Here is a 23,532-nt window from a genome sequence, read left to right on the forward strand (position 1 = left end):
TTAGGATTTGCTGCCAAATTACAATCAACATAGAGCAGAGGGACTGCTGTGGGTTGCCAAACTGTCTGCAACCCAGTGCATTCCACACCTGGCACAGAGGACTAGAGATGGGCATGGGTTTGTAGTTGTTAATAACCCTGCCAGTTCTCAGAGATCAGGCAGCTTCATTATCTCCTGCAACCACAAAAGCAGAGCGCTCCTGAAAGGAGGAATTAATAGAGCCTTGATGAGAATCTGCTGAGGGAGTGTTTGACCTGTATTCTACAGGCCCAGGGTAAAAAGGTATAGTCCAGAGGAAACCAAGATTCTGACAAGATCTGTGAAGCCCAGGGTAAGAGACAGGAAAGAAAACATGTTATGTGGATAACAACTGCTTCTGACCTGAAGTCCCCCTACAGGAGCTGTCCCTCATATCTCCTAGTACCCTCCTCAGTGTCCCTACCATAGTAGGGTTCGAAGAGTTCACTGGAAGCAGAGTAGAAGTCCTCCAGCTTGAAGTCATTAGGGCCCTTCAAAGTCATTCCAAAGCCCTTTGCATGCCACTTCTTCCTCCACAGCACATACTCTGAGAAGCCACCTGGGCCTGCACAGACGTCGGCAAAGTACAGAAGCTCAGCTTCCCGGTCCTTCACCAGTGGCTTCTGCAAAGGGAAATGGAGGACGGGAGAGGAAGGAAAACAAGACAGCTCAATAGGGAACAGGAAGGAGAATGCAGGGAGAGTAAAATAAGCCTTTCAACAAGTACAATCCAGAGCTCCCACCAGGGCCACAGCACCCAGGAAATGTATCTTCTGGTGATCAACACCCTTTAGTGTTGCCTCACCCACTCTCAAAATACCCACAACACCTATCACATCACCAGGCCTAGCTCAGACTCCTCATAAAAACATCTTCATGGAGCCGGGCATGGTGGCTCACGCCTGTAATCCCAGCACTTTGGGAGGCCAGAGAGGCGGATAGTCTGAGGTCAGGGGTTTGAGACCAGCCTGGCCAACATGGTAAAACCCTGTCTCTACTAAAAATACAAAACATTAGCCAGGCGTGGTGGCGCACACCTGTAAACCCAGCTACTCAGGAGGTTGAGGCACGAGAATTGCTTGAACCCGGGAGGCACAGGTTGCAGTGAGCTGAGATCGTGCCACTGCACTTGAGCCTGGGCAACAGAGCGAGACCCTGTCTCAACAACAACAACAAAAAAACATCTTTATGGGTATCTGACTGTACATTTTTTATTTCTCAGAGTGTTTTCCTCACCATAGACTGCCTTTCAAGAGTCCTACTGAACAGAATATGCCCCACATTACAGATAAGGAAAAAGAGGCACCAAGATACAAAGTCACAAAGTAATCTGTTCACAGCCAGTCTGCAACAAAACTAAATTAGGGTCCAGTTGGCCTAACCACTAGACTCACGTCTTCCTGTCCAACCAAAGCCTGGGGGGCTCTAACATCACCCTCTCCCAGCCACAGGAACCTCCCTTTTCCCATCATAGCCTCTGTCTTCCCTTCTCCCCTTCCTCCTTGGCTCTCCCAACCACCTTTTAAAAAATCCCAAATAACTTTTTATTTTGGAATTATTTTAGATTTACAGAAAAGGTGCCAAGATAGTACAGAGTTCCCGTACCCCTCAGCCAGTCTCTAGTTTTGTTAACACCTTACACCATGGTATGTTTGGCAAAACTAAGAACATTGGTACCTTACTATTAACTAAACTCCAGACTTCATTTAGATTTCACTAATGTTCTTTTTCTGTTTGGGATCCAATCCAAGACACCACATTGCATTTGATCTTTCTCCTTTTTTGCACTCCCTTTCTTCTTCTCCTGCCCAGTGCTGGGTGTGGGGTTGGGGCAGGGCACAGTCAGAAGCTGACAAGACAGAGAGGGAAGGAAATACTGGTGTGCACCAACAGCAGCTTCCAGGCAACCGTCAGAGCACCCAGCAAACTCAGGACTGACTAATCATCACTTGAATTTTGGCATAATTACATTTGTGGCCCCTTGAGTAGCTTTCGCTCTCTCTCCCCAGCATTTTTTTTTTTGTTTTTTTTTTTTGTGGCAATGCGGTCTCACTCAGCCCATGCTGGAGTGCAGTGGTGCAATAATAGCTCACTGAAACCTTGAACTCCTGAGCTCAGGCAATCCTCTTTCTTCAGCCTCCTGAGTAGCCGGAACCGCAGGCACACATCACATATTCAGCACATTTTTTTTTTTTTTTTTTTTTTTTTTTTTTAGAGACAGGATCTTGGTATATTGCCCAGGCTGGCCTCAAACTCCTGGACTCAAGCAATCCTCCCACTTCAGCCTCTCACAGTGTTGGAATTACAAGTGTAAGTCACCATGCCCAGCCTAGCTTTATCTCTTAACCTCACATTTATGCTGAACCCAGTACTGGCCCATATTGTATATTTATACTTCTCTTTTACGCAAATGCTAGGTATGCTCTTACCCACACCTGAGCCCTAGACAGTGAAATTCTACCCACCCTCTACAGCAGAGAGGATGAACCATTTGCACTGGTGACAACAAAAGGTTGAGTTATACAAGTGGGTAACTGCAAAAGACTAGAGTTGGCCTCAGACCATGATGAACACTCAGCCAGAAGAGGCTCAGGGACCTCAGTCTTCCCTCTCTACAGGTTCGGCATGGCTGAGTACTGGTCTGAAGTTCTGCAGCTGCTAGATAACGATCAGAAAGCTTTAGGGGAAACAGTCCCAAGAAAGAAACAGACATACTAACGTTTACAACCCAATCACTTCTTGGTGAGAGGGGCCTTTCTTCTGATGATAGCTATCTAGCTTTATCAAAATAGTGAAAAAGTCTCTGGAGAAAGTGACTTTAGCTAAAAATAAATGTCATCATCCTGTTATAAGCCCACTCCAGGCATGCTGGGTCTTAATCATTCTTTCCCCACTTCCCTACTAAGCCACCCCAGCATTCTTGGTTCCTGAGCCATCAATTATTCATCTTTTTGGATTATATTCATTTGCACACAAAAAAGACCTAATGGTATTTACCAAGAACATTATGTAGCATCTTCGAGTCAGCCTGGTGGTAATGAGGCAGGGGTCACAAGTTTAAGCCCTACACATACTGCAAAGAGGGAAAACAAGGTTTTTTGCCACCGGCCGTGCCCTCTGAGTGAACCACTGGTCCAAAGGAAGACTGGGAGATGGATGCAGAATGATCAATGCGAGCACCTCACCCCTGAAAAGGGGGCATGAATATGACCTCGTTCTGTGATTTCAAGACGTATGGTCGTTATAGGTCATGGCCAGGAAGTCTTTTCACAGGAAGGACAGCTGGGGTTCTCAGCCCTGCTACTTACTGCCTGTGCAGTCAAGGACAAGCACACAATATAAGTCATTAAGCTTGAGCTTGCTCAGTTATAAATTGGGACTGATGCAGGTATTTCTCCAGGCTGTCGTAGGACTAAATAAAGTATCCTATATTGAAAAGCTTTACAAACTGTGAAGTATTAAACAAATCAATGCAAGATGATATTGTACTCAATCAGATCAACTTCCTCAGAGTCAAAACTCTTGTCCCTTTCCATGTTTTTCTCTTTCCAGTGGTGAGTACAGCAGCACTGCGAGTACACTCAATGGAAATTAGACAAATGATGTCTACATTCAGTTGTCTTCTGCAGTGCTTCACACATAATGTATTCTTGTCTCAACAACATCCCCAGGCACATGAACCCCTGATATAATGTAACAGTTTATAATATGCTTCCATATACTCCAAGGATCTAAATTTCCCTCCTTCCTTTGTCTCTTCCAGTTCTTGCTTACAGCTTCTTTATTTTCTGCCCCTCACCCCCTTTCTCCTTTACGATAACCTGCAGCACCACAGATCTACTTAAAAACTTCACAGTTGGCTGGGCGTGGGAGTTCACGCCTGTAATCCCAACACTTTGGGAGGCCAAGGCAGGTGGATCACCTGAGGTCGGGAGTTTAAGGCCAGCCTGACCAACATGGAGAAACCCCGTCTCCACTAAAAATACAAAATTAGCCAGATGTGCTGGCGCATGCCTGTAATCCCAGCTACTTGGGAGGCTGAGGCAGGAGAATCCCTTGAGCCCAGGAGGCAGAGGTTGCAGTGAGCCGAGATCGCGCCATTGCACTCCAGCCTGGGTAACAACAGCAAAACTCCGTCTCAAAAAAAAAAAAAAAAAAAATTTCAGAGTCTGCTCTATCACTTGTTATCACCTCCTAACCTCTCCACATTCCAAGCTTCAAATTCTCCTGCTCTTAGTCTATAATTTGCCTGATCCAAGAGCCACTACGACCCTACCAAATGTGGGTGTGTGCCTGGGCCTTCAGCCACTCCCTCTTCTGCTGGGGACTGTTCTAGTGTCTCTGCTTGCCTGAAAACCACACCAAGCCTGTTGGGCTTGGCTGTATCTCTGGTCTTCAGGGGAAAACGGAAATGAAAAGAGAGAATAAAACACTAGGGGCTCATGAGAAATCACTTTTTTTATAGTGGAACGTAGAGAAACATTTCTGAAAGGGCAATTCTCCGTGGCCACTAACAATCAATTCAGGTCAAGAAGCTGCCTGAAGCATTACAAACACGGCTGCCTTTTCCTATGTAACTAACGTCTCTACCCTCGACCTGAATGGTACGATCCTGATGCCTACTTCATTTTCATGACAGCAAAACGCAATAACCAGATACCAGCTGCTGGAGGCATTTATATTCAAAAGCCAAAAAAGACACTGTGACTTCCCATCAGCTTGACAGAGCTCCTCTGCCAGGCAGGGGTTTAAAGGAAATCATTTGGAGCTCAGAAAATTAAATCAACATTATATCAACCTAATTTTCTCAAGATGCTAATTCCAAGAGCCCTTTTGTGCTGCCTGCTGGTACTGGGGAAAGAGGAGGGAGACCTGGGAGCGAAAAATGAGTAATGGCTGGAGGGGCTACATGCCAGTTTTGCCAGCAAGTAGGAAGCAGTTAGGTAGGTGGAGCTGAAACATTAAAGAACTTGGAAAATAAGTTTCTTTAGCCAGTGGATAATCAGGGGGTCTAGTGGAATGAGGGTGAGTGAAGCAGAAACAGGTTTGGGGATAGCTGGCTCCTGGCCCTGTCACGGTCAAAGAAAAGTAACTTTCTAGGACCAGGTAAAAATGCTTTGAAACCCTGAAGAGTATTCTAGAATGAAATTTCCTTTTTTTTTTCTTTCTCTATCACTATGGAGAGTCTACGTTCAGAGAAGTGAGATGCAGCAGAGTAGAAAATCATTTTGCTTTACCACTTCTTGAAAAGGGCCAAAGCCTTATAATTACGATCCCACGCAAAGCTTGTTCAGAGAGGCAGAGAAGGAAAGTGGCTCAGTCTAAAATTACAGTCTCAGTGCTGGGACAACTCTTAAGAGCCTTTTGGTTCTACCCCAGCCCTCTGGCAGGTTAGTACAGCTCATTTCAGAATGAGGCAGCTGAGGCCCAAAGAAGGTGTAAACTTAAGTAATCCCTCCTGCTTCATAAATGCTATGGCCCTCCTCACCACATTCCAACAACACAGGCTAGATTTTCAGATACAACACTGATTTTAAATAGATCAGTGAAAAGGCCCACTGAAATGCCCACATTTCATCCAACACTCAAACCATATTTCCCAGTACCCCCCTCTCATACCAGAAACAGCACCCAAATCAGGTGATGTCACCAAGTTTCAATCTGGAAAATAGCTTGCTATATAAAAACGATATTCACCCTTTCACTCTACCTTCTGTAGGGTTAGGGGCTTGGATTCCAGGACTGAAGCCCTGGAGACAACTGCTTCACTCCTGGGACCACAGAAGCACTGTGGGACCCTATCTGAGGAGCTCAAAGCAAAATATCTCCATCACACAGTCAGAATACTCTCCTAGCATTGAACAAATGGCAATGGCTGAGCCACTGAAGCTTAAACCCACTTAGCACCATGAATTCAAAAGCAGAATCTTGTTCTCACCCCATAAGAGTCCCGCGGATTTGTGAACATGCGATCAAACACAAAATCCATGTTAGCCATCTTCATTGCTGCCCTGCAATAAAGCAAGACAGAAAAGTACTAGATGTACTAGGCTCAACTGAAAAGGTAGAGCAGGGAGCATCAGGGGAGGGGAGGGAAATGTCAGCAAACCTGTTTAGAAAGAAGACTCCTCGGATCATCTCGTAGGGATTGGCCCGAGTCCGAGCTCGCCGCATCTCTTCCCCATCCAGGACATCAAACACGCTCTGCCCAGAGAATCAGAACCTCAAGGTGAGCTCCAGGACAGGAAAGGGATCTTAAGAGCCTGCAGTGCCCAACTCACAGCCCTCCAAGGAACAAGGTTCCTGTGGCATCTCAGCTCTGAAATGTCTCACTGTGTGACCCTAGACAGGTTGCTTAATCACTTGCTCAACTACCTTGCCGGTAAATTGGTAAAAAAAACAACAACAAACAAAAACAAAAACAATGTAAGCAGGTGCCTGGCACATGGCAAATGGTTAAAAAACAGCACCCGCTGCTACACACAGAGCCACCTCTGGGAATTGCTAATCTTCATAGTAAATCTGTTTCTCCATCCCATACCAGCAGCTACTCTCCAAGGGATCAAAGTTCTGGTATGAAGGCTTACCTGACTAGAGCTCACTTAGAGAGAGGAGAAACAAACAAACAAGACCAGCGTTTTCTGATGGCATCTACCACACAGTAGCGATCCCTTCTCTCAAACTCCCCTGACCAATTTCCTCTCTAGATAAAAAAATCCTCACATTACCTGAGTTCCAGTCACCTTATGGATATTCCCAACCCTATGCCTGCCAAAAAGTAAAATCTGTGAGGCTAGTCTGAGGCCTGCCTTCTTCACCAACCCATTTCCTCCTCAGTTTCCCTGACTCATTCTGCCCACAGACAATGTGATTCTCAATTAGGCCAAAAAGTATCAAGGGGAGGCTAACATTTACCCAGGTACTTCACACCCACTATTTCATTTAGTTCTCACAACAACCCCAAGAAATGAGTATTTTCTCCTCATTTTATAGATGAGGAAACTCAAACTCAGAGAAGGTAAAGCAACTGGGCCAAGTTCACACAGCAGAAAGTTGCAGATCTTGGATTTGAATCCCGGTCTATCTGATGCTGAACAAAGACTCCAAACCTTTTGCTATACCAGGCCCTCTCAGGATTACAATGAACAGACCCACTGAGGTTAGGCGGATCCATTCTTGGCTGCTGACCACAGGGACAGCACAACACCCACAGGGCAGAACGGTCACCCGAGAAAAGGACAATTTGCAGATATGAACCAAGCTATGCATCTGATCTCTAGTAAAAATCTTAACTTTAGCCTTCCCACAACCAACTCAAAGGATAAATGGAAAAGTCCAGCAAATCACCTCCCACAAGGTTTTCATATCTGGTTCTAGCCACAAGACCTTACCTTACACTGCAACACACTATGAAGCAGCTCTTCCCCACAAAACTCTGTTTCATCTTCAATAATCATCTTTCTCTACAGGGAGAAAAAAGCAGTAAGTAATGACCACATATGACTGCAACTGTCAGGGATGAAGGAAGAAATTAGGGTTCTAAGTAAGTAAAGCAAGAAGGGACTTGGTTCTCTGCGAAGAAACATCAATCCCTGAAGGGTGGGAAAGAGAAAATCCTAAACCCCTCTGGCTATTCTCCAGATGGCTGTGAGATGAAGCACCCCCTCACCCCCACCCCGGGAGCTCTGAGTAGAGCACTATATGGACACAAGACTCATGAATGCTGAGGCTGGGAACATCAAACAGGAAGAAGATATTCAAGCTGTCTAACTCAGGAGCACCGAGGCAGAAGGATGGGGAATGCCTCAAATGACAAAAGCTTGCCCTTCCACCAGGAAGCCTCTCACTCTGTGATGAGTACAAATGCATGATACTAGGCACTGACCTGGTAGCATTTCAGAAAACAGGGACGTTAAGGGGTCTCACGGGGATATCAAGTGCAACCCCCACATGAGTGAAGCCACTTCTAAACCAGTGAAACTCAATCTCTTTGGTCTCAGGTTTTACACTCTTAAAAATTATTGAGGATCCTAAAGAATTTTTGTTTATGCGGGATAGATAATAGATAGATAATCTATTATCTAGAATTCAAATAATTATATTTGAAATTAAAACTGAGATTTTAAAAATATTTTTAAATTCAGTTTAAAAGACTAATGTTAACATATATTTACAGAAATATATTTTCAGAAAAATAATCATATTTCAAAAAAGAAAAAAATTAGTGAGGACAGTGGTACTGCTTTCCATTTTTGCAAATTTCTTCAGCATCTGGCTTAATAGAAGGACAGAGCTTCCTCTCTGCTTTTTCATTCAATCTGTTATAATATCACATCACAGCCTCTGGAAAATTCCACTGGACACTTGCAAGAGAATGAGGATGAAAAGTGCAAATAACTTTTCAATATCATGAAAACAGTTTTGCCCTTGTGAACTCCCTGAAAGGGTCTTAGAGATCCCCGGGAGCACATATACTTTGAGAACTGCCCTCTAGACCTATTGATTTGGTGGCCATCTACTTTATTCTCACAATTTTCCAGAAGAAGATTAAACAAATTCCCTCTGTAACAATTCCATCATTACTTTCTGAGGACAATGTCCTTTCATCTAGCAGTGATCAGAATATACACAGATATGTATGATAAGCCACTTCAAAAGGCATCCATGAAGAAGACAGAGATTATACATTTTGTCTGCCTTATAATTTAAATGACTCGGAGAAAAGAAAAAGCCCTGCCATATCTCCAAGGGGCATACTTGTAAAGCTCATGACACTCCCTCCTGACACAGCTTTATTCCTACCAACGTGAATGGTCAGATTCACATTTTTCTTAAACTGCAAGTATATGTACATACCAGACTCGAGCAATTGAAGTCAAGAGGGTGCCAAGAAGTCAGGGTACATTTTCCTGAAAGCCTACCTTTCCCACGACCATCCAATCGCTCATTTCCTGAGTGTCAGGAATTTCAGTGGTACATTCTGGAAACCATGACACCTGCTCACAGGCACTGGGCTACAAACAAAAGAGAGGCTAGTAAGACAAGTATGACAGACCCTCAAAGCTAAACCCCAACTCATCAAGACTTACCCAAAACAATCAAAAGGGACTGAGACAGACCGAAAAGGGTGCAGGTTGCTGAAGCCAAATGCAGTGGTCAGACATGAGAAGTGAGAGCCACAATTCTAAAGTTTAACTTCTAAAGGCCAGCTCCAATTCTGCTTAGAATCCTTAGAAACTTCTCAAACCTAAGGTTTCTTTCATTTGTTCCATCATTATTTAATGAATACCTACTATGTGTTAAGCACTCAGAATGCAGAGTTAAATAGGACATGGTACTTGGCAAAAGGGGTTTGCAATCAGAGCAGTGAAGACACAGAGAAGTAAACAGGCAGTTATCACGTATGATGTAGGTCTATGACAAGATAAGTATATCAGACTTAATGACAATGAGTCTCATCTCCTGATTCCTTTCAAAGTGTTATTCACAAAACAATCCAGAAACTGGTAAATAGGATTCCTAGCCCATTCATTCTAAGACAGAACAAAAACTGACATCTCTAATGGCTGCTTCCTCTTAATTTTTCAATTACTTTCCTATCAGGCCAAAACTGTGCATTAGGATCATCTGCAGTGCTTCTAAAGAGTGCTGATGCAGCTGGGTGTGGTGGCTCATGCCTGTAATCCCAGCACTTTGGGAGGCTGAGGTGGGCAGATCACTTGAGGTCAGGAGTTCAAGACGAGCCTGGCCAACACAGTGAAACCGTGTGTCTACTAAAAATACAAAAATCAGCCGGGCATGCTGATGCACATCTGTAATCCCAGCTACTTGGGAGGCTGAGGTGGGAGAATCCCTTGAATCCAGAAGGTGGAGGTTGCAGTGAGCCGAGATCGCACCACTGCACTCCAGCCTGGATGACAGAACGAGACTCCATCTTGAAAATAACATAACATAACATAACATAACATAACATAACATAACATAACATAACATAATAAAACAAAATAAAATAATAAAATAAAATAAATAAAATAAAATAAAATAAATAGTACTGATGCCTGGGGCTGGGCACAGTAGCTCATGCCTGTAATTCCAATGCTTTGGGAGGCCAAGGTAGGACTGCTTGAGGCCAGGAGTTTAAGACCAGTCTGGGCAACACAGCAAGACCCTGTCTCTACCAAAAAAAGTCCAAAAAATTAGCCAGGCATGGTGGCACAGGCCTGTAGTTGCAGATACTCAGAAGGCTGAGGTGGGAGGATATCCTGGGCCCAGGATTTCGAAGTTGCAGTTAACTGTGTTTATGCCACTGCATTCCAGCCTGGGCAACAGTCCAAGACCTTGTCTCAAATAAAATAAAAACTAAAAAAAAGTACTGATGCCTGAGACCCACCTCCAGAGTATAAGATTCTGCTGGTCTGAGGTGAGGCCTGGGGATAAGTTTTCAGAAGTCCCCAGATGATTCTACTGCGCAGGCAGCGCTAAGTGCCACCAGGATAGAGAAACATGAAATATAAAACCTAAACAGATGGCTAACCTGCATGGCAGCTTCACATATTGGCTCCCAAGCAAGTGTGGAGAAGAGATTCACCATTGCAAATTGAAGCAATGTGATTAAAAGTAATATTACATGCTCTGAAAGGCATAAAATGGTATCACAAAGCAAGGTCTTGAGGGCAAGCCAACCAGCATCAACAGAGAAAAAGTTGAAAAGAAAAATTACTGAAGCCTTTTGTCCATGAATCTGGCAGTGAATCATGGCTTCTTCTCCTGGTCAAATCTATCACATTTAAGCATAAAGGTGACAGAGTTGGTTATAAATTATAAACTCTAGAGAACAAGAAGCTCATATAAACTTGGAAAGAAAAAGCAGACTCAATCAATGTCCCAATGGAAGTCTGACTATTATAACTACCTACAGAGTGGACTTTGTCCAGAGGGTCATACCCTGTCCTCTACATTCCTAGGCTGCAGTAGCCACTAAGCACGTATCCTGTGGTAACTCCAGGACTGGATATCCACCCCTGGACACCCAGACTCACCTGCTGTAAAGAAGTGGCTGCCAACTGACACTTATCTCTCTTTTTTTTTTTTTTTTTTTCCAGACGGAATCTCGCTCTGTCGCCCAGGCTGTAGTGCAGTGGCGCAATCTTGGCTCACTGCAAGCTCCGCCTCCTGGGTTCACGCCATTCTCCTGCCTCAGCCTCCGGAGTAGCTGGGACTACAGGTGCCTGCCACCATGCCCAGCTAATTTTTTGTATTTTTAGTAGAGACGGGGTTTCACTGTGTTACCCAGGATGGTCTCGATCTCCTGACCTTGAGATCCGCCCGCCTCGGCCTCCCAAAGTGCTGGGATTACAGGCGTGAGCCACCATACTCAGCCCCACTTGACCTAACTTTTACTTTTACTTACAAACTTTTACTTACTTTGGGGCTTTTTTTTTTTTTTTTGGAGACAAAATCTCGCTCTGTTGCCCAGGCTGGAAGGCTAGAGTGCAGTGGTGCAATCTCTGCTCACTGCAACCTCTGCTTCCCAGGTTCAAATGGTTCTCCTGCTTTAGCCTCCCGAGTAGGTGGGATTATAGGTGTGAGTCACCACACCCAGCTAGTTTTTGTATTTTTAGCAGAGACAGGGTTTCATCATGTTGGTCAGGCTGGTCTTGAACTCCTGACCTCAGGTGATCCACCCGCCTCGGCCTCCCAAAGTGCTGGGATTACAGGCGTAAGCCACCACGCCCAGCCTATAAGGTGATTTCAGATTTTGAGTTTAGCAATGTTAGTTCAACATCTGCCCCACTGAAAGGATGTGGATTCTTGTTTTAACACGAATGAAGACATAGAAACCACCAGGTAATTCTGAGATGAAAGCCCACAATCAGCAACCAGCAGCAGGTATCTACCCTATTCCGCATTGCCAGTCTACTGGTCTCAATGCCCACAACTACAAGGCAACAGCGAGACTGGCCCCAGAACCCAGGAGCTCCTCACTCGTCAGAATCTTACTCAGAAGACTTATTAGGCTTTTATCACGTGCAGATTCACGTGACTTCTTTCCTGAACTGGAACATTAGGGAGACAAATAAAATATCAATTTTCCAGAGTTCAGAGCCACATTTGAAGCTGAACTACAGCAACTATGCAGAAAGCTAGATGTTTGAGTTCCATTTTCTCTAGTTTCAACTCTATAATGGTAATATCTCAATGTTATTTTTAGGTGTTTTTACTATACCCACTACAGATCCTTTGTGGAGTAAGACAGGACATAAATAAATGAATAAAATAAAATCTCACATTATCTGTGCCATGAAAAGGGATAATGAGAGTTTCTTTGGATCTTCAGGGTGAAAACAAACTGGTACCCAAGTAAGCAGACTACACCCACAGTAGAAAAGCAATGTGGCATTTAAAAAAGCACCCATTTGGAACCTGGATGGCATAAACCTGTGGAGGTACAAGGATCTTCTTAGAAGGCACCTACTCCAGTCACTCACACAGTGAGAGAGTGGGTGCTGCCTCGGCCTGCTTGAACACTTTCAGCAGAGAGAACACACTGCCTCACAAGGTATCCTAGTCCACTAGTGGAGAGCTGTAACTATTTATTAAAGTTTTTATGGAGCCAAACTCTGCTTTTCAAGCATCTTCTACCCATTGGTCTTAGACAGTCCTATGATGCAACAGGAAATCCACATCCCACCATATCTCCCCCAGCCTTCTGTTTTCCATTCTGGATATCCCCAGTACTTTCCATGTAAAAGACTAATTCCACTTTGCTCGTACTGCCTCTGGAGATTTCTAGCTTGTTTATATGGCTTCTTAAAGTCATGCATCCAAAAACACCAGTGGCTTTTCCATCTCCTCCTCCCTTTAACACTTACCTCTGGCTCATCTCGCCAGTCCACGTTCAGCTCCTGGTCAAAGCCCCGGAGTGTCAGACCCAAGCCTCTTCGACCTTTCTGACTGGAAGCCTCAACGATGTCCTTCCGACCCTGGCTGTATTTACCCAATCCTTCACCTTCCCTGAAGCCCATCTTGGCCTGAAAAAGTAATGGAGCACAATTAATTAAGTCCAACAGACATTTTTTTTTTTTTTTTTTTTTTTTGAGACGGAGTCTCACTCTGTCCCCGAGGCTAGAATGCAGTGGCGCGATCTCGGCTCACTGCAAGCTCCACCTCCTGGGTTCATGCCATCCTCCTGCCTCAACCTCCTGAGTAGTTGGGACTACAGGCGCCCGCAACCACGCCCGACTAGTTTTTTTGTATTTTCAGTAGAGACAGGGTTTCACTGTGTTAGCCAGGATGGTCTCCATCTCCTGACCTCGTGAACCGCCCGCCTCGGCCTCCCACAGTGCTGGGATTACCGGAGTGAGCCACTGTGCCCAGCCCCAACAGACATTTATTTAACCCCATCACATGCCAGACAGTGTGCTAAATCCTAAGAAATAAAGACGACTAAGGTCTAAAGTTTGTCTTAGCCTAATGAAGAAAAGAAGCATAAATAAATAACTACAGTATAACTGTGGGCCCAGTGGCTGGCTGTTTTGGAGGTTAAAGTCTATGGCAACCAGAAACTGGATAAATGAGATGGGATCTCATAGCCGTAATTAAAAGCACCCAGAGTAGTTAATGAATCTTATTGGACATCTGTTAATTTGTCTGATTAAGTGAGAAATAGATCTAGAGTAGAGGTGATAAAGAGAACATAATTTAAAATGGAACCGCTTCAAGTAACTTGTACCTTACCCTTATCCAGTCAAACCGCCTTACTAGGCAAGGATAACTGGCTTTGCAAGAGATTAAAAACTTGCCTCATATAAAAGTGAGGTATGGGAAGTGCTATAATACCCTGGGACAGAAACAGTTTTTTAAATGCCACAACTATCTGTAAGTTCTTACTAAACTTTAGAGTTACTGGGCACAGGTATATACCCAAAGATTAGAGACTTGAATCCCAAACCCCACAGACTCCTGCCTAATAAAAAAAACTCCAATCCTAAGAAGATCTAAATTTCCCTGGAGGGTCTGTATTCCCTCTGAAAGCGGCATTACCAGCTAAAGAGCTGAATGGAATTCCTATGGTAGCCACAAATATTTCTCTCAGGTCAAACAAGCTAACTGAGTCACAAGCCTTTCCATCTTTAACTTCCCCAAATCTTGTGCCCTGCAAACTAGAATCCTGACCTATGGCTTTAGCAGTGACAATTCTCATTCTTAAATGAATCTAAGAGAAAATGGAGGGGTCAACTATAATATTTCTTTCTTTCTTTTTTTTTTTGAGACGGAGTCTCACTTTGTTAATCAGGCTGGACTGCAGTGGCGCGATGTCAGCTCACTGCAACCTCCACCTCTCGGGTTCAAGCGATTCTCCTGACTCAGCCTCCTGAGGAGCTGGGATTACAGGCACCTGCCACCATGCCTGGCTAATTTTTCTGTATTTTTAGTAGAGACGGGGTTTCACCTGTTGGCCTGGCTGGTCTCGAACTCCTGACCTCAAGTTGATCCGTCTGCCTCAGCCTCCAAAAGTGCTGGGATTATAGATGTGAGCCACTGCGCCTGGCCCAATTATAATATTTCTAAAGCTAGACAGAAGGTAAACTTGGATTTCTCTAACATTTGCACATACACTAAGGAATATGAGCAGGTCTTCCTAGTCACATTCTCCTTGTGATATATCAATTAGGTATGAAAGTTGGGAAAAATAATTGGGCCTTCTTTCAGAAAAAGAATAAATGGAATACTCCCATTTATTTTAGGCATCTGGGAGTGAACAGGATTTTAGTCATTTCTTTTGACACCACTCACTAGAGCAAAAATTCACAGCATGAAGCTTCTTTATCCACTGACAAATATCCATGTTTAGGGAAGTATATTCACATGCTAATAATAAGAATTCATTACTATGGATATGAAAAGGTGATCCAGTCCAGACAGGACAGCAGAAACAGGCCTAAGCAGTCGCTGCCCATAGATGATACAAACATGATAGATACTTCTATCAAGAAGTGGGTCACATTCTGCCAAATTTCAGTAGCTGATAAGCAAAGGAAAAACCTATGGCCAAATTTTTCTTCTTTTCATACCAATACAAACTGCCCTTCTTTCACTCTGCTGGTGGGGCTTGAGAAACCCAACCCAAGTGCTGACATACCATAAGCTTCTGGGAGACGCTATTATACATGGAATAGCGAGAAGAAGTTCCCTCCACAAGGGAGTCTGCTTTGAATGCATCATCGAAAGAGTCAGAGCTGTGTTGTTTCCCCTCGGTCTCACTATCAGACCCACTAAGGCTTGTAGTAGATGCTGAAAAAGAAAAAGGAAAATGTTTAGGTAGGTTTATGGCACAAAATAGCCTCCAGAAGTCCAAGTTTCATTTATTCAACTACTGTTCAGTATACACAAAGCACATATAAAGTTCATTAAATGACCTAAGGTCAAATCTATTCTCTACCTCTTACTAGCCAGGTAATCTTGGGCAAGTCACTACTGAAAGTTCCTAATGGACTTGACAAAATGGGGGCTCAAAAATAACAGTTTTCATTCCCTACCCTTTCAATTTCCTCCACTACAAAACTGGGATGGTAATACCTGCTTCACAGGATTGTTTAAAGATTAAATGAAATAATGTATTTGAAAATACGTTGTTGGCTAGGCATGGTGGCTCACGCATAATCCCAGCACTCCAGGAGGCTGAGGTGGGTGGATCACATGAGGTCAAGAGTTCAAGATCAGCCTGGTTAACATGGTGAAACCCTATCTCTACTGAAAATACAAAAATTAGCCGGGTGTGGTAGTGCGTGCCTATAATCCAAGCTACTTGGGAGGCTGAGGCAGGAGAATTGCTTGAACCCAAGAGGCAGAGGTTGCAGTGAGCCGAAATTGTGCCACTGTACTCCAGTCTGGGCAAAAACAGTGAGACTCCATCTCAAAAAAAAAAAAAAAAGAAGTACATTGTCAAATATAAAGTGTATTTACTGAAGATACGATTGTTATTTCTGCTGCTGGTGGTTATTATTTGAACATCAGTATCCAAACATTGATGCCTGATTCCATTTTCAACAATTCCATCATAAGGCTAACATTTTTATTTCTTATAATTGCAAAAAGAACTTTTGGAAGGAACGATATACAAGAAGACCAATAAAAGTGATTATTCACACATTCAGGGTTTAGTACTTGGAGACAGAATACCCAAACAATTACTTGGAACTAGTGAAAGCGAAAGTGACTTACATTTTTATACCACGAAAGTTTACACTGGCTGTCTTTTTATATTTTTTGACTTACAAACCATGTGAACATATTATCTATTAAAATTTAAAATAAACATGAAAATACCAACTTAGCAATGTGGCATAATTCCTTTGAAAAAGGGACACCACTCAGAAAGGGTGTTGATTCAAAACTTGGCTACTTGTGAGAAGTAGTGAGGGAAAGTCACAGAAGGCAGTGTGTAAAACATTTTTTAACGGACCCAAGATGGTCACTATTCAGGTATTTCTAACTTGAAGAATACATTATAATTCTGAAGCCAATCTTCACTGATCCATCCATTTCCCTACCAGAACCAAAACCTGTTAAGGGTTGACATTCAAGAAGAACAAAGCTTTTCCCAGCACTCTAGGCCTAATGATTATCCCCTCCACTGTGCTCCATCCAGTAGTACCAGTGCCACTGGCACAGCACTCATCACATTGCGTTAGAGCCAGTTATTGTTTGCCACCTGCTGTCCCCACTGGACAGGGTCACTCCTGGAGGGCAGGAACTGTGTCACAGTCTGTACCCAACACCTGGACTGAGGTTTTCCATTTAATAGAAATTAATTAAATTATTACCATAGTAAATGTAAAGATGCGTCAGCCAAGTGTCACTTTCCTAAGGACCTACAGAGTATATGACTCCTTTTTTTTTTTTTTTTTTTTTTTTTTTGAGACGGAGTCTCGCTCTGCCGCCCAGGCTGGAGTGCAGTGGCCGGATCTCAGCTCACTGCAAGCTCCGCCTCCCGGGTTCACGCCATTCTCCTGCCTCAGCCTCCGGAGTAGCTGGGACTACAGGCGCCCGCCACCGCGCCCGGCTAGTTTTTTGTATTTTTTAGTAGAGATGGGGTTTCACCGTGTTAGCCAGGATGGTCTCGATCTCCTGACCTCGTGATCCGCCCGTCTCGGCCTCCCAAAGTGCTGGGATTACAGGCTTGAGCCACCGCGCCCGGCCGAGTATATGACTCCTTAAGACATTTTCTCTTACAAATAGTGCAAGCTGTTCAGGTCTCAAAAGTTTAAGGATGAGAATGGGATCTCTATATCTTAACAGAGAATGGAGCCCTCCTGGGGTTATGATTTAGCTTCTCCACCAGTAGGGAATTAGGACATCTGTCATAGTTCAGAACACTGATACTGTTTAAAAGATCAGACTACTATACTGGTTCAGCACCTATTCTATAAAAGATCGTGCTACATATAATGGGGTACTGTGCAAAAGTAACAATCCTCAGAGAGCTTAAAAATCTAATAGGTAAGATAAACATGCATTTTCAAGGATATAACATTTTACAAAAGAAAGGATAGGTGAACATGTGTGAAATAATAAACTTAAAACCAAAATTCTGGCTCCTAATAAGTTAGCAAGGAGAAATTTTGGTTGAGAATGTCCCTGTAAGAGAGGCACAAAATTCTGCCCTTCCCTTTAAGGTGGCTGTCTAATTCTCTTAATCGAGTTGACTTGCTTACATGAACCAATCTGGCAAACGCCACAGAGTGCCAGAGTGTGCCACTCAGAAAACCCAGACCATTAAGAATGAGTAACCATGGAAACCGAGAGGTGAACTCATATTTCTTTTGTTTTGCATTTTCCTGCATTTGCTGCATTTGTGAGACACAAGAATGTATTAGTTTGAAAATTAGGGGCCAGGCACGGTGGCTCACACCTGTAATCCCAACACTTTGGGAGGTCGAGGAGGGCGGGTAACCTGAGGTCAGGAGTTCAAGACCAGCCTGACCAAAACGGAGAAACCCCATCTCTACTTAAAATATAAAATTAGCCAGGCATGGTGGCACATGCCTGTAATCCCAGCTACTCGGGAGGCTGAGGTAGGAGATTCACTTGAACACAGGAGGTGGAGATTGTGGTAAGCAGAGACCGAGCCATTGCACTCCAGTCTGAGCAACAAGAGCTAAACTCTGTCTCAAAAAAAAAAAAAGAAAAAAATTTAGGGTAAAAGAAAGCTATAAATAAATACATTACCATTCCAAGCCTTGGGAAGAGGTTGGTTCCTTTCCAGAGAAATCTTCCAAGAGCAGCAAATCTGAGGGGAAAGGCCTTCTAAATGGCTCAAGACTGTTCTAGGGCCTCTCGTCTATTCTCCCACGCAGAGGAGAGAGATGCACTCTGCAACAGAGTGCCCACATGCTAAAGAACTGCACTTCCAAAGGTGTAGATTCTCTCCACCAATTGCTTTCATGCCTTCAACCTGTACTGCTTAATACAGAAACAGGTGGTACCAGGAATGTGGGCAGCTCCCTAAGCACGGCCCTAAAGTTCCTTTTGGGCAACCCAGGGATCCAGGGCCCTGACTAATCACAAGCTACAATGCTAAATCAGTTGCTATTCCTTTCACCAGCAATCTGGACATTCATAGGTCTACCTATGAAAAAGTCTGAAAACCTGGTATCCTCCTCAAAGGAGAGTGTGGCCTTGCTCCAGCTCTAGAGAGTTGCCAGGCTGTTAGACTTGCCTGATGCCCCAACTATGAGCACGGAAATAGTGCAAATAACATTCCTGGGCACGCAGGGTTCCTGCCACCCTAAGATCTCAAATGGAGATCTTTTGTTTCCTTCTGTCTTCAGCATATCTCTGGGCAAAAATGACAGCGAGAACCAAATTTGAGTGGAAGGCTCACGAAGCAAATCAGTGGTGACTCTGGTGTAAAATTCCAGTACCAGACTTTGGCACAAAGATTTTTTCCTCCTACTCTTCCTCCCAAGGTGTTACCTAATGTACACTGTCCTTTCCAGGTTCTAAGAGTGAGGTTAATGTGAGTAAAATATCACCCTACTAGGCAATTCCTTGTGAGATCAAGAAGTGTGCTAGATAAGCAAATAAGTCTTATTTTTTTATTTTATTCACGTGGTATAGGAGGCCACGTCTTATCTTGACATGTTTTAGGCCAAAGATCCCTAGATTATTCCTGATGTCCACAGACTGCCACAGCCACTACTCATTCTTACTCAGGGGCCTTTGAGGCTACTCTTTTCACATGAAAGGGAGACAACTGTCACGGCTGCAGCAGGAACTAAAGAGGAGACTTAGCTTCTCAAGACTGATAAAGAATTTAGCAAACAACGAGCAGATAATTTTGCAATGAGGTCATAAATTAATAGGAGTAATAAGGTCAGTCTATTAAACTCATTAGTTTCATTAAGAATTTGCCAAAGCGGCCGGGCGCGGTGGCTCAAGCCTGTAATCCCAGCACTTTGGGAGGCCGAGGCGGGCGGATCACGAGGTCAGGAGATCGAGACCATCCTGGCTAACACGGTGAAACCCCGTCTCTATTAAAAATACAAAAAGAAATTAGCCGGGCGTGGTGGCGGGCGCCTGTAGTCCCAGCTACTCCGGAGGCTGAGGCAGGAGAATGGCGTGAACCCGGGAGGCGGAGCTTGCAGTGAGCCGAGATCGCGCCACTGCACTCCAGTCTGGGCGACAGAGCGAGACTCCGTCTCAAAAAAAAAAAAAAAAAGAGGCCGGGCGTGGTGGCTCAAGCCTGTAATCCCAGCACTTTGGGAGGCCGAGACGGGTGGATCACGAGGTCAGGAGATCGAGACCATCCTGGCTAACACGGTGAAACCCCGTCTCTACTAAGAAATACAAAAAACTAGCCGGGCGAGGTGGCGGGCGCCTGTAGTCCCAGCTACTCGGGAGGCTGAGGCCGGAGAATGGCGTGAACCCGGGAGGCGGAGCTTGCAGTGAGCTGAGATCCGGCCACTGCACTCTAGCCTGGGCTACAGAGCGAGACTCCGTCTCAAAAAAAATAAAAATAAAAATAAAAATTAAAAAAAAAAAAAAAAAAGAATTTGCCAAAGCTGGACGGCATTCCCATTTACCTCCCGGGGAACTCCCCCTCTAAAACCTACCAGAGAGCCCAAAACAGTATTTAGGGTTTTAAGATTTCTTCTCCACCTGATAGAAATCACTATTAAGTCATTACAAGGAAGAAAGATTCAACTTTACAAAGGGAACAGAGGTCTCCTGGCTGTTGGCAAAATTTTTCACATGGCAATACAGCAATGGGACAAACATGTCAAAATTTAAAATGGCAGTGACAAGCTGGGCACAGTGGTGTGTGCCTGTAGTCCCAGCTACTTGGGAGGCTGAGGTAGGAAGACCACCTGAGCTCAAGAGTTCATGGCCAGTGTGGGCAACATAGTGAAACCCTGTCTCTAAAAACAGAAAAAGAATACATATACTATGTTTAAAAAATGACAGTGACAACAAAGAGGGGCAGCTCCAACCACTAACGGCCAAGGTGAGTAGCACACAGATACAGAAAAATAAATTATGAATTTTAATAAACATCACATGCTGCTTAACAACTGTTGAGAAATAAACTCATTCCTGCTTAAAGACTCAATTTCTCCTTCATGCCAGACAAATGGTAACTTGTTAAAGCAATTTAAACAGATACCGATAAAGGAAGCTTTTGATTAAAGTCATGAATCTGGGCTGACAGGAAAGCGATGGTGTTTCAGGGCAAATAGCCTATTTAGGAAAGAATTAGGCCGGGCGCGGTGGCTCAAGCCTGTAATCCCAGCACTTTGGGAGGCCGAGGCGGGCGGATCACAAGGTCAGGAGATCGAGACCACAGTGAAACCCCGTCTCTACTAAAAATACAAAAAATTAGCCGGGCGCGGTGGCGGGCGCCTGTAGTCCCAGCTACTCAGGAGGCTGAGGCAGGAGAATGGCGGGAACCCGGGAGGCGGAGCTTGCAGTGAGCCGAGATCGCGCCACTGCACTCCAGCCTGGGCAACAACGTGAGACTCCGTCTCAAAAAAAAAAAAAAAAAAAAAAAAAAAAAAAAAAAAAAAGGAAAGAATTAAACCTCATGGAGAGAAAAGCGCCTTTAATGTGATACTGGTGAAGGAGCCCGTCAACTTCCAAAGCAACTCACTGCAGCAGGGCCAGGAGCCCACACCAGATGCACAGCTAAGGAGAGAAGGAATTTTCTTAGGGTCTAGACCATAGTTTCCCTGTGAAAAACCACCAAAAAGAACAAAATGACCTCATCTGCCTCTCCTTACTTCAAAAAGTTATTTGACAACAAATTTGCAAGAATGTATTTACACTTGAAAATGCCTTCAAACTCCTTTGAAAATACTCAAAAGATCACATGACGCAACAGTGGCCCTGACAACAACATCCCTTTTCCTCTTTACTCTGGCCAGATGTCAGTCTTTGACCTGGCAATGTAGCTGCCATGTGAATAATGTAAAATAAACACACTGATTAAACTAAATAGATCTAATAATGAGTCATCACATTGATTTAGCAGACATAGACAGAAATAGTAACTACTATTTTGTTTTTCTAATTGTCCTCCCTAAAGAGCATTTTTCAATCATCTACTTGAACATTATGTTCAGGTAGAAGTGGCTGCAGTAAATGGAAACACCCCTGCTTTAATAGAATGATTTGAATATGAAAGCTGCATATACATATCAGGGGATATGTAGACAGCAAATCACCAGGGTATACTGCCCAGGGGACACCTAAGAGAATTTGATACAGAATATAGATGATATAAATGCTAAGTACTTAATGAAATGATCTTCTGCAGACTGGAGGAGACTGGCAAAATGAAAACTGTGATGCAAGTTAAGCTTCTTGGAAAAGATACTATTGTTGCCTTTTATCAGTTCTATTCAATAACTATTTACTGAGCTTTTGCTCCAGGCTAGGCATGGTGGGAAAAAAGGCACAGGGAGCAGTCCTGCTGATAAAGATACTGCTCTCAGTTTCTGTGTCAATGCAGAGCTGCCCCTTCCTAAAATAAATTAACCTAGGGAAATCTATAAATGTTGGTTTGCCTCTGCCTCCCATCTTATTTTCTGCAAATGAAAGGACCAAGTGGCACATACAAGGAACTGGACACCCCTGGATTTCCATTTTTTTTTTCTTTTTGAAACAGGATCTTGCTCTGATGCCCAGGCTGGAGTGTAGTGGTACAATCTTGGCTCAGTGCAACCTCTACCTCTTGGGTTCAAGTGATCCCTTCCACCTCAGCCTCCCGAGTAGCTGGCTCTACAGGCACATGCCACCATGCCCAGCTAATATCTGCATTTTTTGTAGAGATGGGTTTTCACCATGTTCCCCAGGCTGGTCTCAAACTCCTGGGCTCAAGCAATCCACCCACCTCAATCCCCGAAAGTATCAGAATTACAGGCATGAGCCATCATGCCCAGCCTGGATTTCCATTCTACACACACAACAGCAATAGTCAATCCTGACTAAGTCATATAGTACCACTTCCAGAGAAGGAGGAAGAGTAATCTCAATTCAGTCACAAAAGTTTGAAATTTAAATCAGAATGGTTTCCTTGAAGGATCCTTACCCTTATACACTTACCTTCTTTTACCTGGGAGTTGTCCTTTCCTTACTTCAAAGAGATGTTATTTGAGAGCAAATGTCTCCCAAGATCCACTTAGAACCAGATATCATTTGTTCCCCAGACATGCTCTCTCTTTTTCCCTTACAGGTCATTTCTCCCAATACCCCTATCCAAGGAGATTCTATCTTCACCAAGTTGCTCAAATTCCAGGTGAGAGGTAAAATTCCCTTTCCTCAAGAATCTCCAGAACTATCGCGTCCAATAAGTCCTTTTCTTCCTACTCAGAAACTTCAATTCCTACCTACCCTGGAATCTACTGTGACTTTAAAGCAGAGGTGTCCAATCTTTTGGCTTCCCTGGGCCACACTGGAAGAAGAATTGTCTTGGGCCACACATAAAACACACTAACAGCAGCTGATGAGCTTAAAAATAAATAAATAAATAAATAAATAAATAAATAAAATCCCCCCAAAATATCATAATGTTTTAAGAAAGTTTACAAATTTGTGTTGGGTCCCATTCAAAGCCATCTGGGGCCACATCAGCCCACGGGCCGCAGGTTGGACAAGCTTGCTTTAAAGGTGTGAATACCTCCACACACAAAGTTGTAAGTAAGTCTCTTATCCAGCCTGGACTACAGCCACACCAATGCTCCATTCACTGTACCACCTGTCAAGCTTCTTCTCTCTGGACCAGCTTCTCAGTAGCAGCTGATGAGTAACTGCCCTTCAATAAGCTTATCACTTGTGAATAAACTGTATTTCCTACTACCTTCGAAGGGTGCTTCACACCCTTTCAGTCACCAATCTGTTACGGAATTTCATTCCAGTTTCCCAGTGATCCAACAGAGGATCCAATATGCAAGCCTGCTGGTGTGCTGGGTTGAATATGGTATCCTAAGCCTGTAAATGTGATCTAATTTGGAA

At 43.9% G+C, this 23,532-nt stretch overlaps 1 protein-coding gene across 5 annotated transcripts in view; it reads right to left on the reverse strand.

Annotated features, from left to right (window-relative positions):
* The window catches only part of CMTR1 (cap methyltransferase 1), a 53,608-nt gene that overhangs the window by 26,535 nt on the left and 3,541 nt on the right, over positions 1–23,532 (reverse strand). For all 5 annotated transcript variants that reach the window (XR_012433830.1, XR_012433831.1, XR_012433829.1 and 2 more), the window contains exons 3-9: positions 15,161–15,312; positions 12,891–13,049; positions 8,940–9,032; positions 7,410–7,481; positions 6,128–6,222; positions 5,957–6,029; positions 443–641 (exon numbers count right to left, since the gene is read on the reverse strand). Coding sequence is in view for 2 of the 5 variants with exons in the window: in XM_045390801.3 (XP_045246736.1) it covers positions 443–641; positions 5,957–6,029; positions 6,128–6,222; positions 7,410–7,481; positions 8,940–9,032; positions 12,891–13,049; positions 15,161–15,312 (843 nt within the window). In the remaining 3 variants the exon portion in view is untranslated. The remainder of the gene's footprint in view (positions 1–442; positions 642–5,956; positions 6,030–6,127; positions 6,223–7,409; positions 7,482–8,939; positions 9,033–12,890; positions 13,050–15,160; positions 15,313–23,532) is intronic.

Source organism: Macaca fascicularis, chromosome 4 (assembly GCF_037993035.2).
Source record: "Macaca fascicularis isolate 582-1 chromosome 4, T2T-MFA8v1.1".
Classification (NCBI taxonomy): Eukaryota; Metazoa; Chordata; class Mammalia; order Primates; family Cercopithecidae; genus Macaca; species Macaca fascicularis.